At 40.4% G+C, this 15,142-nt stretch overlaps 5 protein-coding genes across 5 annotated transcripts; 3 read left to right on the plus strand and 2 right to left on the minus strand. All coding sequences in view use genetic code 12, as the record gives it.

Annotated features, from left to right (window-relative positions):
* Nucleotides 1-24: 24 nt before the first annotated feature.
* Nucleotides 25-4,344, minus strand: RJT20DRAFT_117027 (uncharacterized protein; the record flags this gene model as incomplete). Its single annotated transcript, XM_064915849.1, has 3 exons — nucleotides 25-290; nucleotides 1,029-1,251; nucleotides 1,612-4,344. 3 exons carry the CDS (start codon nucleotides 4,342-4,344, stop codon nucleotides 25-27), a joined length of 3,222 nt encoding a protein of 1,073 aa, XP_064775116.1.
* A 1,182-nt stretch (nucleotides 4,345-5,526) lies between these two features.
* On the plus strand, nucleotides 5,527-7,554 carry RJT20DRAFT_1626 (U4/U6-U5 snRNP complex subunit; the record flags this gene model as incomplete). The annotated part of the gene is made up of 1 exon (XM_064919171.1): nucleotides 5,527-7,554. The coding sequence occupies one exon, from the start codon at nucleotides 5,527-5,529 to the stop codon at nucleotides 7,552-7,554; it is 2,028 nt and encodes a 675-aa protein (XP_064775117.1).
* An 810-nt stretch (nucleotides 7,555-8,364) lies between these two features.
* Nucleotides 8,365-12,478, plus strand: CCC2 (Cu(2+)-transporting P-type ATPase). Its single transcript, XM_064919858.1, has one exon. The coding sequence runs from the start codon at nucleotides 8,743-8,745 to the stop codon at nucleotides 12,310-12,312; it is 3,570 nt and encodes a 1,189-aa protein (XP_064775118.1). The 5' UTR covers nucleotides 8,365-8,742; the 3' UTR covers nucleotides 12,313-12,478.
* Nucleotides 12,479-12,729: 251 nt separating this feature from the next.
* Nucleotides 12,730-13,587, plus strand: RJT20DRAFT_134338 (uncharacterized protein; the record flags this gene model as incomplete). The annotated part of the gene is made up of 1 exon (XM_064918306.1): nucleotides 12,730-13,587. The coding sequence occupies one exon, from the start codon at nucleotides 12,730-12,732 to the stop codon at nucleotides 13,585-13,587; it is 858 nt and encodes a 285-aa protein (XP_064775119.1).
* A 123-nt stretch (nucleotides 13,588-13,710) lies between these two features.
* Nucleotides 13,711-14,557, minus strand: PGA58 (Pga58p). The gene has a single exon (XM_064916940.1). It carries the CDS (start codon nucleotides 14,354-14,356, stop codon nucleotides 14,078-14,080), a length of 279 nt encoding a protein of 92 aa, XP_064775120.1. The 5' UTR covers nucleotides 14,357-14,557; the 3' UTR covers nucleotides 13,711-14,077.
* Nucleotides 14,558-15,142: the final 585 nt, after the last annotated feature.

Raw genomic sequence — 15,142 nt, forward strand, 5'->3', positions numbered from 1 at the left:
TTAAACTCTGTAAATATACAAACTTTAATCAAATGGATTATCAACTAAAGTGTCCTTGCTGGGCGACGTTGAGTGGTTATGGATCGCCTCGTTGAAAAGCAAATGGGTAAAATGTTTTGGTTTATTACGTGCATCCAATTTAGTCTCAACTAATGCAATGAGCTTGTCACTATATTTCTCAAGAAGCTCGATAACGTCCATCTTTTCGGTGGGATCTTTATTTTTAGTGGCATCATGGTGCACTAGAGTGATCGGATCACCCAATGAATGTTCACAGCTCGCCTCGTCAACTTCTTCTCGTGGTAACTCACCGATCTGTTCCCCAGCATTTAAGTCTTCGGCGTTACCAGGGATGTTCTTCTTTTCTTTGATATTCTCCTCAGGGACATTTTCTTCTTCCTCTAAAATGTCTGAAGCAAAGCTGTGCTCATACTTTTCCAATAGCCCTACGTCATCTTCCTCCTCATGGTGACCTTCCTGTAACGGTATATTGTCTTCTAGAACACCTTGGTCTACTCTTGGCGTTTCTGGCACCAGCTTACTTGGCGAGTAATTTCTTTCACTATTACCTAAGAGATCATTTCTTGCAAACTCTTCACTGTTCATAAAATCATCCTGATCGTCAGAGTTATTTGCGCTCTGATTAGGGTAGAATATAGCAAATTTAAGACTCTGAACTGCTCTGACTAGCCTAGCTGCATCCACTACTTTGGGAGACTCGCTGCCTTCTGTCATCTCTTCGTCGGAATCATGCTCGTATTCATCATCACTATTTTTATTTTCTTCTTCAGCAATAGCCTGGGTTTTGTCATCGAGAGTCTTCTTTTGTTCCTCCGTTGCGCTCAACCCTAGTCCAATAATCTCGTCTCCTTCGACGCTATCGAGGCTATCTATGTCATCAGTATCGGATATAGTAACGGTTTCAATTCCTCTACTCAAGCTTTCGATTTCATCGCTTCCTTCTAGCTGATCTATTTCGATGGTGGAGTCATTGCCAGTGAATTGCTCGCTTAACCCATCCAGTTTACCGCCTAAAAGTCTAAATATAGCTTCAACTTTGGAAAATATTCTCTCCCTGTCCTTATCTTCTAGCTCGTCCTCCTGTAGTGTGTATTCAATCTGTTCTAATTCCCACAAAGTTTTATCAACAAAAGATAAAGGAGTCGGCTTTTTACGGGCTGAGACTCTCTCTGAAGCTGCCAGTAGGGAAACTCTTGGTGCCTTCAATGGAGAAATATCACCCAGCGTTCTCTTTGAAAGTGACTTAACCGGAGAGAGAGTTCGCTTTTCTGAAGCCAAAGAGGATCGAGTCGATGTGGCAGCAGATCTCGTCGAAAGAACCGACCTTGATGGAGACGGAAGCGGAGATCTCGATGGAGATGACGTATTAGAATTCACTGATGAATGTGCCATTGCTTTCGTAGAAGATGTTAAGCGTGACCTGCCCGGTGTTGTGATACCAGACTTTGTAGGTGATGATACCTCAGATCTTAAGGATGGAATATCTTTGAGATCTGAGTTATCCGAGGCCTCAGCTCTCGGAGTCCGTACTTCGATTGATCTTGTAGGAGAGGAGGACCTAGATGGGGATGGGGATTTTGATGCCGCCACAATAGATCTTACAGGAGATCCAGCCAAGGATCTCGTTGGCGACCTGAATGGCGATTTTGTGGGTGATGCAACTGGAGACCTCGTAGGTGAAGGTAGATTAGTTGTTGTTTGAGCTTTCTGTAATGTAGGCACCATAGGGGCAGTCTTTATCGTGGAAACTGACTTAGATCTAGAATTTTCTGGAGCAAGAGGTTTTGTTGGGCTCAAAGAATTCCTTCTAGCTTCAATACGTTTAAGTGTGGCAGTCGTGAGCCTTGGAGATTGAGTCGGCGACTTTGAATTTGGCGCCAAAGATTTTGGCGAAGGTATGTCTAACCTATCAGGTTCGCCCTTAGGAATATTGAGCTTGATAGGCGATGTGGGTAAAATTTTTCTCGTCACTTTAGAATAGAGTGGTGTATTCTCAATGCTATCGTCTTGTTCATCGTGTGTAGAGCTTGCTTGAATGAGCTTATCCAAATTGGGTTCTTCCAACTTCCAACTAAACAAGCACCCATCTTTGCCTATTGAAACCAAATTATTGTTTGCGTCGAGAATGAGACTTACAATTACATCCAGATGACCCCAAGCTAAGCTCAACTGCTTCCCGGTAGCGTAGTTGAAGACTCGAAGAGATTTATCTGACGAGGATGTAATAATGACGTTCTTGAACACAATAAAATTTTCGACTAATAGGCTTTCATTTGTCTTTTCATTGGTGAATTTCAATGTTCTCTTCAATTCAAAAGATTGGGTAATGTCATATATTGTCAATGATCTATCATTCGTCGACACCACCAAATCATCTTGAAAGATTTTAACATTAATAGGACTTGATTTTACTGAGATTATCTTTTCCTGAAAGACGACAAGTTCATCATCAATGACACTAATGTTATGAATAGATATAGTTCGATCCGAGGAGCACACATATATCCGGTTATCTTGGTATTGAATCTTTAGAAGGTTTCCATTGTGAACTGGGACAGTCTGCAAAATATCCCATTCGCCACCATCTTTCAATCTAAAGAAAAATTGAATCATTCTATCCCTTGAAATGCTTGTTATCAATTGGTAGTTTTCAATTTCATAGTACACCATGTCGTTGATAGAAGATGAATGCGCCTTCACTTGATAGTGAGTTTTGTATGTATCCTCAGAAAAGGGTTCCACCACATAAAGGTTTCCATATTTATCTCCAAGGATAACTGATTCAGCAATTGCATCCAATGCAGTCAAACTATTGGAAATTAACTCATTTGAGGGCAAATTGAATTTTATGACAGTCTCTAACTTGTCGCTATCACTAAGAACACGCTTTACTAACCCGTCTTTTGAATACACAAGAAGCTCTCCAAGATTGCAATCTTTAATGCCGGCTAGATCCTTAATCAAAGAACTGGCTAACGTTGTTTCATCTTGCTCTAATGCTTTATTGTATAGGACAATTTCTTCTGCATCTGTGAGATACACAAGATAGTCAGCACTGAAGTTTGCTAATTTGAGGATTGGGACACGTACCTTCTGTTCCTTGGACTGTGACCCAAAGACACTGGTCATTCTTGTAACAGGAGAAACAGACTGGGTCACTTTTCTCTCCTTTAACTCGCTGATTTTGTAATGGTCAATACTGGAGTCGGGCAAGCCAAACCAAATCTTTTCGTGTTCATAATCCACTAGAAGTGTATCGAAGTCAAATGGTGGAATCACCAAGTCAATAAGGCGCAATTCAGAACCTAACTTCAACAACAATAATTGGTTATAGCTAGTTATAATGAGTAATTCATCGTCATTAAGAATGCTTGCGTTGGTAAAATTAGAGTTGATCATGTGGCCCAATAGGACGTTTTTACCCTTCAATACACAAGGTTTGTCGATCACGCTATCAGCTTCGGCTTCTGTAAATCTCCATACTTTAATTAGCCTCAAACCCAATGTGAGAATGTAATCTTCATGCCATATCAATTGATTTATAATTGAAGAGCACCTGTTACTAGCTAACATTTGTACTGAAGCCGTGCTCAACTTCCACACATTGATGAACCCGTCATTTACGAAGCCTAACGAGCATAAGTACTTCAGATCGGGTGAGAAGCAAATGGTGTTAATTCCAAAGGTATGTTCATGAATGACCAATACAGGACTGGAATTCAGATCTGGCGCCAAAGAGAAGATTAAAATCCGAGGTTGGTACCCCTTCTCTCCCACAGCAAGAATCTTTTTATTTGGGGAGAGGCAGATGCAATTGATCGAGCGAACTCTATTCTTTAGTTTTGAGGGGGAAGATAAGTCTATGTCGTTGATTCCTCCGTTTATCTCGCTGGAAGATGCTCCTAGGTTATTCCCACCGATAATGATTGGTTCTGAGCTGATTGGGTACCCAAACGAGTCCCGTCCAACTTCCTTAGGGGACGAATCGCCACCTAGATCAGAAAGCGCCATATTGAGGTACGCGTCGGCTGAGCTCTGAGAAGCTGCTGACGGATCATTGTGAGAACTTGAGTTAGCGCAGAAGAAACGTTCAGTAACTACAGAGCCGTCCTTTGAGTTCAATTGGCGAACTACCACTCCTCCACTGGCGGTGTAAGCCAAAACGTTACCCTGGACTGAAAAGTGGTTAGGCGAGCTGGCGGATGTGCCTATGATGTGGTTTATGGATAATTGAGGAGATACAAACAGGCTGCTACTGCTGCTGATGCCGCTGTTGCTGGTGGTGGTGCTGCTGCTGGCCGCATTCGGATTCGAATTGTCCATCCTTCCCATGTCTGATATCTCACTTTTGCCCATCAATCTACCACCCAGTCGATAAAGAAAACATCTATAAAAGATAATCCAAACAACTGTTACCTCTTGCTACTCATAAACTTTGCAACAGAAAGCTTTCTGTGATGTAAACAAAAACATTACAGTGAGGCTGGCGGTGTCTGCAGGAGGTTACCAGGATGATTCTTTAGGGTGAGATTAGACGTGTGTAATAGGAAAGCTCAGGGTTCTGTGAGGATACTTTGGCAGTAGGGTGCATTAGCTGTTTTAGATGGAATTGTATGGGAGATGTATGGGATGGAGGTTGTGTGGGATGGAGTTCCTATGGGAAGGAGTTTGTATGGGAGTTTGTATGGAATTGTTGTATTGGAGTTTGTAAGTGTTTATTTGTATGGTTGTATGTGATTTTGTATGTGATTATGTATTTGACTTTTTATATGGAGTAACAGAAAGAAGGTCTATGAAATGCGCCTATAATTTTGTATGTATTACTTCGTACGTTTTTATTTCTCTATGTAATTTCTATATAGTGTTTTCATTGTTGTAGAAAGAATGGCGTTGTGGTGTATGGAGAGATAGTGAAATAGTGAATCAATGAAACAGTGAAAATCCCGGATTTATACACACTATGAGATTCAGCCGTGTATTTTCGGGAAAAGCAGCGTATGCTTCAATTCGTCATTTCGTCATTGTTGTGTTCGGAAAGTAGCTAAAAAGTGTGAGTGTCTGATGACGCAATGTTCAATATTATACGGGCTAAGACTCTTACGCATCTCTGTGCTCTGGTTAAGTATTGAATGGTGGTGGCTATGAATAAGGGGGGGCATTATCGCTTATTTAGACGACGGATTTGTAATGGTATTGCTAGTTTATGCTTTAAACCGTCTGTCTCGCTAATTCTACCTCAGTCATATCACAAAGGGATCATACTCTACTTAAACCTCGTATCATTTGAATCATTGATGAAGAAATAATCTTGTACAGGTATGTTCTTGTTGATTGAAGTACCACAAAGATAAGCTGATGGGTGATGTCGCTAGTCAAACCAAAATGTCGCGGTTTGAAATATTGCAACTAGCCGCGACATTATTCACTAACCTTCTTGCTCTAGATAAAGAGAAGACTTACTTATAAGAAAGATATCATATTTGAAGCTCTATACTACCTACGTTCATGGAGGAGATATCTTTGTCAATAGAAGAAACGAATAAGCTCCGCATAAGTCTTGGTTTAAAACCAATTCCGGTGCCAGATGCGGAGTCGTCTCTTAGCACAACTAAAAGTACTGAGAAGAGCCTGAAGAATGATAACATAGGATCACGCCAAACACAAAGCACAGCTCAAGAATTGTCCATAGAAGAAACAAACAGACTCAGAATATCGTTGGGCTTGAAACCTATTCCACTAGATTCAAGTATAGAAGAAAATGAAAAAGTTGCTATTGTGCAGCCAGTTTCAAGTTCCCAAGATGACCATAAGTTGCAAGAAAGAATACGACAGTTCCTGAAGAAAAGAGAAGAAGCGAAACGGAGAAAACAGATTGAAGATAACGAATCATTAAACTACCAGGACATTGATAGAGATGAGTGGTTGGCGAACTTAGGCCAACCAAAGTCAAAGAAAATTAAGACTTCTAGTAGGCAAATTGAACTTCACAATGAAGTATCCGATGACTTTTCCACTACTGACTTAAAGATAGCTCATTCCACCAAAGAGCTTAAAAATTTGAAAAATAATGATATCTTAACTTTAGGAGATACGGATATTTTAGATGAATCGGATGCGATAGATGTTCTCACCAACGAGAAGTTGCAGAAACAGGCTAAACTTACAAAGGACTTAAAGGAGAGAGCGGAAGCTGAAAGCATAAAATTTAATGGGAGACACTACAGGGGGTTTGATGATGAAGCTGCGGAAGAAATAGATAGGGAAGAAGATCACGTCATGATATCGGGTTCTGTTGTCAATTTGAGCAACACAAAGAAATTAAGTGATGAGGAAGAAGAGGACCTGAAGAAGCTTACTAAGGTGAAAATAGGCAGCTTGTTTGAGGAGTTTGAAGATGATGAAGACCTGAATGTAATTCAGTCCAAGGATTTCTCAAAACCCAAGAAGTCGGTCAAAATAAAGAAAATGAAAAAGATGAAGGTTTCAAATTCCAGGTCGAAGCCCGTTTCGGATGAAGGTATGAAGCCCGTAATATTGGACACATTTGATCTTGATTTAAAAGACGAAGATGAGGAATTGAGATTGGCCTTAGACACAAAAAGAAGATTGAAACAGAAGAGGGAACGTGCGGGATTGACACCAGATCAGATAGCTAATGAGATTGCAAAGCACAGAAGAAACGATTTGCAAGTGGACGACAATACCTATTCAAGCTACAATGAAGGAGTGGTTTTTAACGATACTACAGAGTTTCTAACTTCACTTATCGGGAATAGTTCTAGTGTTGATATTAAGTCAGACCCCGATGTTAAACCAGAACCCGAAAACGAGACAAGTCCGCAAATGGGTGAGGTTGCTGTGAAGAAGGAATTTGAAGACTACGAAGTGGCCAAAAGTGAAAATGCTGACTTATCTAATGTCAAAGTGGAGAAGGCTGATTCAATCCCATCAAAGGCCGAAACTGGAGCTTTTGATGTAATAGATGAGGCACCCAAATTCAATGGGGGTTTGGCAGAAACGCTTAATTTTTTGAAGGCAAGAAATATCATACACAAGTCTACGGAAAGTGACCACGAACAAGAGAAACAACGAAGAGAAGCTGCTAAGGAAGCTGAATTACTCAAAATCAAAATTTCCATTGAAGAGAGATATTTGAAGCAAGAGCTTGAAGCGAAAAAGGAGTATATGAATTTACCCAAAGCCGAAAGAAGTGAAGTTTTCGAGCAGAAACTTGACCAACGGTTAAGAGAGAAGAACATCATACAGGAAGATGACATTAGTCCTAGAGGTAGAAAGTATAGACATTATAATGAAAAGTCACAAAAGGGCTCGGGTAATAAGCTAGATTCGTATAATCCAAAAGTGTCACTTTCATACAGGGATGATTCGGGAGCAGAGTTGAATACTAAACAAGCATTCAAGTACTTGTCCCACCAATTCCATGGTGTTGGTCCGAGTGTGGGCAAGGAAGAGAAGCGAAAGAAGAGAGCACAAGATGAGGCACAACGAACCACAGACTCCCGAATCATATAAAGCAATCCCGAGCATATAGAAATATAGTATGTATTATTAATGCATAAAAATGCTTTATTATTGCTATTCCAAGCCACTTTACGAGTATACTAATGCGATCCCGATGGTTTAAAAATGCAATAATTGGGATATAATATAAATTACCTTATTATAGAATATCTACACATCTTCAGGAACAAGCCGGCAGGGAGATTGTCAATTGTGTTGTCCCAATTTTAAGCCAAATGCCCAAATTTTAAGCCAAATTATTGTGGTTCACTGTAGTCAAAAAATTGTTTACGAAACTCGTATCATAGTTAGCGGTTTGCTTTGGCTATTGGCTAATCTCTAATATGTGAATATATAATTTCGCCACAATGGAAGCACGTATTGGTTGGCCTAAAAGTCTTGCCAAGGAACTGTATGCTGCAGAAGACTATACATGTACATAAACATAAACCCATCTACCCATATATTGTACAAATCTACCCGGTACTTGGTGCATCCTGCATTACTTTCTACTACTTTCTTTGGGCCGGTGCAGCACAAGCCATGCACTCATTGCACACATAATCTACAGTATACACATCACTTACTATACATCAAAGGATGATAGACGGTACGGCACCACTCTACTCTTCCATACATAGTAAAAAAACATAGTGAGAATATGCGGCCAGTAAAAAGAAAAGCACCAACATCTAGGTAGCTCATCATCAGTAATAAACATCAAAATCGTTCACTAACGAAACATCATCCCCAAACTGTCATACTCACACTTAGTAGTACTCATAATCTAATAATACTCATACTCTAATAATACTCATACTCTAACTCTCTCACACATCACACACATCACTCACTCACTCTCTAATATACACCACCGTATTATTATACACCACTATACTCTCATCTCTCATCCATCGCACTCACTCTATCCATGATTATTATGTACCATCTAATGCGCCCCTCGTCCTTTTTCCCATCCACCAATGATCGGATAAATACTTGTTCCTGCACCACGGCCGAGACCGGTAGATGGAAAAGATAAAAATTTGAAGTGCTCAGTTTTGCATTTGACATTTTTCATATTTTAGTAATCCCCAGCATTCCGCAGCAGTAAAAGGTTTTGATTGTACGGTTCAAAGAATAACATAAGGTGATACAGTTCTCATCTGAACCACGATATCTATTTACATCTAGCTAGCCATGAGCGCTCAAGTATTGTTCCAGGTCTCTGGTATGACCTGTGGGGCGTGCACTTCGGCTATAACGGGGTCGATCTCCAGTATTAAAGGGGTTGAAGATGTCTCGGTTTCGCTCTTGACGGAAGAGGCCAAGATCACCTTCGATTCCGAGAAAGTCTCCACAGAGACCCTCAAGGAGGCTATTGAAGATTGTGGTTTCGATGCCCTGTTATCCAAAACTACCAACATATCCACTGGTCTTTTGAATACAGTGGTAAATATCCAAGGCATGACTTGCGGTGCTTGCTCGGCCTCCATAACGGAAGCAGTGGAAGCTATCCCAGGAGTGGAAAATGTTTCTGTGTCCTTGGTAACAGAAAGCGGATTGGTAAAGCATAGTACCTCAGTATCCAAAGAAAGGATAAAACAAGCCATTGAAGATTGTGGCTTTGATGCACAAATAGAGAGCTCCAAGCCTGTTTCCAATAAGAAAGGTTCTCACGCCATATCACAGCTGGTAAGGGAAACCACGTTTGCCATCACGGGAATGACTTGTGGTGCTTGCACAGGAGCTATTACAGAAGCCCTCGAGAAAACTCCCCATGTCAGCAAAGTATCTGTATCATTAATAACGGAGGAAGCAATGGTTACTCACTACGACACTGAAATCACCGCAAGCCAGATAAAGGAGATTATCGAAGACTGTGGATTTGATGCAGAGGTTGTGAAATCAACTTCTATTAATGGCTCAGATGAGATTGACGAAGATGAGTCAGATGACGCCAGCTTACAGATCTACGGTATCACAGAAAACACGGACATAGAACATTTACAATACAACATAGAAGCGTACCTAAATAGTTTGCCGGGAATACTAGACTTCCATTTAGCATTCAAAACCATTCTAGGAAGGGTAAATGCTCCCCCAATGACAGCTTCAAATTCATCAACAATTCGTTCAATGATATCTCCCGAAGCTGGAGAAGAAATCGAAAATATCATTGACGAGCTCATGGTGTCTTACAGTCCAAACCTCGTGGGGGTTCGACAGTTGGTAGATGGTTTGAACGATATCACAGACGAGATTCGCTTCATTATTGTGAATTCGGTAGATCAATCGTCAGCTTCACAATTAAAATTGCTCTCTCGAGTAAAAGATATTCAATATTGGAAGACAAACTTTATCAGATGTATTTTGTGTGGGCTTCCTGTCATAATACTATCCAACACACAGAAGCTCCCGTTTTGGAACAAGTTATTGCTTTTTCCAGGGTTATATGTGGTGTCATTGCTCGAACTTGTCCTCGCTGCCCCAGTACAGTTTAAATTTGGAGCAGTATTCATTAAGAAGTTTATACAGTTTATCAGAAATGGAGGAAGAAATGCAACTATGGACGTATTAGTGTGTATATCATCGCTGGTTTCCTTCATTTTCTCGATAGTATCGCTTCTATACAGCGTATGGTATGGCCAAGAATCAGGTCCCCCAAAGTTGTTACTTGACACTTCTTGTATGCTTATCCTTTTTGTTTCTTTTGGAAAATGGCTTGAAAATAAGGCCAAAGGTGCAACATCTACTGCCTTGTCCAAGTTATTATCATTAACACCTTCGAATTGTACTATTGTTAGTGATACTGCGAAGTATGAAGAGTATATTCGACTGTACGATACTTCTTCAGAGAAGAAACATACGGGATCTAATGGAACCATATTAGACTTCCCATCTAGAAACATTAGCATTGACTTGATTCAAAACAATGACATTGCTATTGTTTTACCGGGAGGAAAGGTCCCTGCAGACGGTGTGATTGTGTTTGGACAATCAGAGATTGATGAGTCTATTATCACAGGAGAATCATTGCCTGTTTATAAGACACGCGGTGACCATGTCATTGGTGGATCCATTAATGGGCCAGACTTAATTCACATCCGAGTTTTAAGAGCAGGTAAAAGATCTCAATTGCATCAAATTATCAATTTGGTGAAGGAGTCACAAATCAACAAGGCTCCAGTACAAAGATTCTCAGACTATATTGCAGCACGTTTCGTTCCTACAGTATTAATTTTGTCAACTATTACATTCTTGTTCTGGGTTTTGATTTGTTACAATCGTGACAAATTACCCGAGGCATTCGTCAGTGATGAAAATGGAAAATTCTTTGTTTGCTTGAAAATTGCCATTTCTGTTATTGTTGTTGCTTGTCCTTGTGCCCTTGGATTAGCTGCACCAACCGCTATAATGGTTGGTACAGGTATTGGGGCTATGCATGGTGTTCTCATTAAGGGTGGTGATGTCTTGGAAAAGGCAAGTTCTATTAATGTAATTCTTTTCGATAAGACTGGAACCTTAACAACAGGAGATATGACATTGCTTAAGCATAAGCAGATTTCTAGCAGTAACCTTACTACGGACGAATGGTGGACATTGGTTGGGTCTGTGGAGTGCAACTCCGAACATCCTGTCGGAAAAGCGATTTCAAAAGCCGCCAAAAAGCAATTACGTCTCAATTTTGAAGGGGATAGCTTCAACTCTGCTATTAGCGAGTTCAAAGTTTTAACCGGGTTGGGGATTAAAGCTGCTGTTAAATTGTCCAATGGAAAAAAATTCGATGTTCATGTTGGAAACCACAGAATGGTAGAACAATTGTTCCCACATTTGCAGGAGCACATACGTGAACAATATTCCGGTAGCTTAGACTCGTTAGAGGATTCTGTCAACACCTTGGCATATGTTATCATTAATGAAGAGTTCTCTGGATTTTTGGAACTCACCGACTGCTTAAAGCCAAATGCTAGAGAAGTTATTCACTACTTGAAGTCGGTCGGAGGATATCAGGTTGGTATGGTTACAGGAGACCGTAGTGCTGCAGCTCGTAGAATTGGAAGAGAAGTGGGAATTAGCGAGACTAATATCTTCAGCGAGGTAAGTCCAACCAATAAGGACAAAGTCATTGTGGATTTGAAAGAGCGGCTAGGAGGGTCAAAAAATGTTGGCATCGCTTTTGTTGGAGACGGTATCAACGACGCACCTGCGCTTGCACAAGCTGACATTGGTATGGCAATTAGCTCTGGAACGGATATTGCCATTGAATCAGCAGATATAGTGTTAATTGGCGGAGCAGAAGGGCACGCTGACTTGAGTGGTGTCTTGAATGCCTTACATATATCTAATGCCACTTTCAGGAGAATTAAGATCAACTTCCTCTGGGCCGCTATTTACAACATAATCATGTTGCCATTTGCTATGGGATGCTTCCTTCCTTTTAATGTGATATTGCCCCCAGTAGCTGCTGCAGCTGCTATGATGTGCAGCTCAGTCAGTGTTGTTCTAAGTTCTTTAATGTTGAAAAGCTGGAAAGCTCCAAAGACAAATGGAAACGATGTTGCTTGGAAAGCAGACTTGGAAAGTGAATTAATATCAGACGAGTTCAGTTTGAAAGATGGCACACTCGGGCAGTTTAATAGAGTGAAGAGAAATAGAAGGTCCAGGGCAAGTTCTGGAATTTCGATGCTTTTGAGAATGTTAAGAATAAGCAGAAGATCCACTGCGCAAGATCGTGACTACGAATTAATTCCTGCCACTTCCAGATAAGGAAATGAATTTCTTTGAACTTTAGAGGGATTTATGCTATGGGTTCTGTTAGTATGGGTTCTTTATTAAAATGATAGAGGTTTTAGTTTTCTTTAATAATGTAATATGATAATGTAATATGATAATGTAATATGAAATTACTTCTACACAAAGGTAAGAATTTGTTGACTTTGTGTAACTTTCCTAAATTTTGCGACCACTTTTTTTTTTGCAGCCCAAGCATAGCACTTAAATAAGCATTTGATATGTTGTAGTGTTATGCATTATGTTTGTAAAGTATATTGGGATAGATGATATGCTGCTGATTTAATATAAATAGGGGTACTTGGAAGGCTAAATAATGAGATTTGATTATAGTTTTTGTAATTATTGAATAGTTATTTTTTCAAATCCTTTTATCTAAATTTAGCGTCGAATATGAGAATTGTTTATACTATTGCTTTCACTTTAGCTATAAGTGCAGTGTCGCAAACTGCTTACATTAACATTGGAGGAAGAGAAGTAGACTTGGACGCTTATCATAATGATGAAGACTCTACGAAGTATCAGGCACTTTCCGGCAACGAGGAATCTGACAGTTTAGACAGTGAAGTTCAAGCTGCAGGCTTGTTTAACTGGGTTAAAACTGGTAGGAAGAAGACAACGAAATTGATTAAAGTCCTCAAGGATGTTTTGGGCAACATAAAGGAGATTATTGAAATCAAGAACAGGAAACATGACAAGGATATCGATACTGACACTGATGATAGTGATGACGAAGAAGGCGAGGATACAAAGAAGAGTCTCCTCGACAAGGCCAAAGGATGGGGTGCTTCGATTATGAAAAGAGATCTTGTAGATGATTTATTGGTAAAAGTTTTTGTTGCCTTGAAAGATTCCGGTTTGATTAACGCAATAATCAAGATGTCTTTGACAGATGACAAAGTTAGAGCCTCTATTGTTGATATCACTGTCGACTTAATCGAGGCTGATGTCATTCCATATGAAGAGATTTTTGTTGCCTTGAAAGACTCAGGACTTGCTATAGATGTTATTAAAGCTTCAGTTTTAGACCCAGAGACTAGAGCTGGAGTAGTAGCTTTGATCACTGAGTTAATACCTGACTTACTTAAGTCTGGAGCTATTTCTCCAAAAGATTTGCTTTCTTCCACTCCTCCTTCCAAAGTCAAAGCTGCCACGGTTTCCTATGAAGACGACGTCATCTTTACTGTCACTCCTGTTGAGGAGTCTTTACTCACTGGGGCTTCATATTCCAATAACTCCAAAGTGTTTTAAGTCTTCAGGGTATATCCTTTCTCTCTATTCTATATGTTTTCCAGGACTTGTATGTTGCCTGGCTCCTCTCTTGTTTACCTATATACCCTAATAAATCTTCCTCTACAAATCTGCTTACGTGGAATTCACTTCATTTCTATCATTTATTGAGTTCTAAATAACTATCTGTATCGTACTAGTAAAAAATGCTACACGTTCGAACAATGAAATTAAAACATCATAAATTTGTAGAAATGAAAAAGGTTTTAAAAAAATAGGTTGGAGTTAGAAAAGGGTATCAAGTTAAACATGATATCATTTAACAATCGTTGAATGAGACAACTCGACCACATAGTAGGAATCGCAACAAATCAAAATCAATGAATGGTACCAAGTTCAGCTTTTGGTTCACTCGCTAGCAAAGCTCAAGTGATAGACTTCAGAATTAAATGGGTATCAGTAAATTATTCTATTGCAACAACAAATTTATTGGTGTATCCATTTAGTCCATTTACAAAGCCAACAAAGCACCGGCAGCCAAGGCGACGGCACCAGCAGCGTATTGTCTGGCGGCAGCACCCTCGAAGGTGGTGACGTTAGCTGGGGCAGTGACGTTGGCAGCAGCGGAGGAAGAAGCAGCGACGGTGACAGTTCTGGCTGGACAAGAAGTGACTTCTGGTGGACAGTCAGTGATGGTGACAATGGTCTCAGAGGTCAAGGTCTCGGTGACAACACCAGCGGCGACGGTGGAAGCGGCAGCGGCTAAGATAGCGACAGTGGAGAATTGCATTGTGATAATAACGAAGGACTAAGTTGGATTTGTGAACTGTGACAGTATGAAGAAAAGAGAATAAAAACTTTTGCCTAGACCTGGATAATCACCCGTATATATACTGCTCACGCAGCCGCCCACATTCTCATCGACTGGGCACTTTGTCCAAAGTTTTCCGCCTGGGCCCGCTAATCGTTAGCCTCGTCTAATGCAATCTAAACAGCAGAATTTTTCACAGCTATCTACAACCAAAACAAATGGACACGAAATGTTGCAGAGGTTGCAGGTCCAGACTTGCCTAATCGGGCCATCAGGTGATGTCACTAGTTGCAGGAGCACTAAAATAGGAAGACCTCCTTCTCGAATGGGACAGGATTTCCTGTGGACAGGGCCCACTAAAGTTGAGTGAGAATACGATATATGATGCACAGTCTTTTTTTCATTGATGGCATACAGCGGTTGAGGCAGTTGCAAGTGAGAAGAGGGCTGCTGTCAATATTTAACATGGTTCGATTTGAAGTGCAACAAATAATATGAAGATTAGGCGGTTTTAGCTATGTAATCACTTTGATTGTGAAATGTCAGGCGTCGGGGCTAGCAAAACGTTTGTATTAAACCAACGGCCGGACATCGGAGGGGAAGATTTAGAGACGAGAAGTCCACATTTTACATGGTCGTCTGTTTTTGTTTATAGTGTCATCCTCCTCATAGTAGAACTTATCCTTCATATTAATCCCACATGGGTGTCTCTCTTTGGGGGACATTCCCACAGTTAACGAGATCTCTCGCGATACAGAACTGTAA

Source organism: Scheffersomyces xylosifermentans (assembly GCF_036884685.1).
Source record: "Scheffersomyces xylosifermentans strain CBS 12540 chromosome Unknown RJT20scaffold_3, whole genome shotgun sequence".
NCBI classification, from domain to species: domain Eukaryota; kingdom Fungi; phylum Ascomycota; class Pichiomycetes; order Serinales; family Debaryomycetaceae; genus Scheffersomyces; species Scheffersomyces xylosifermentans.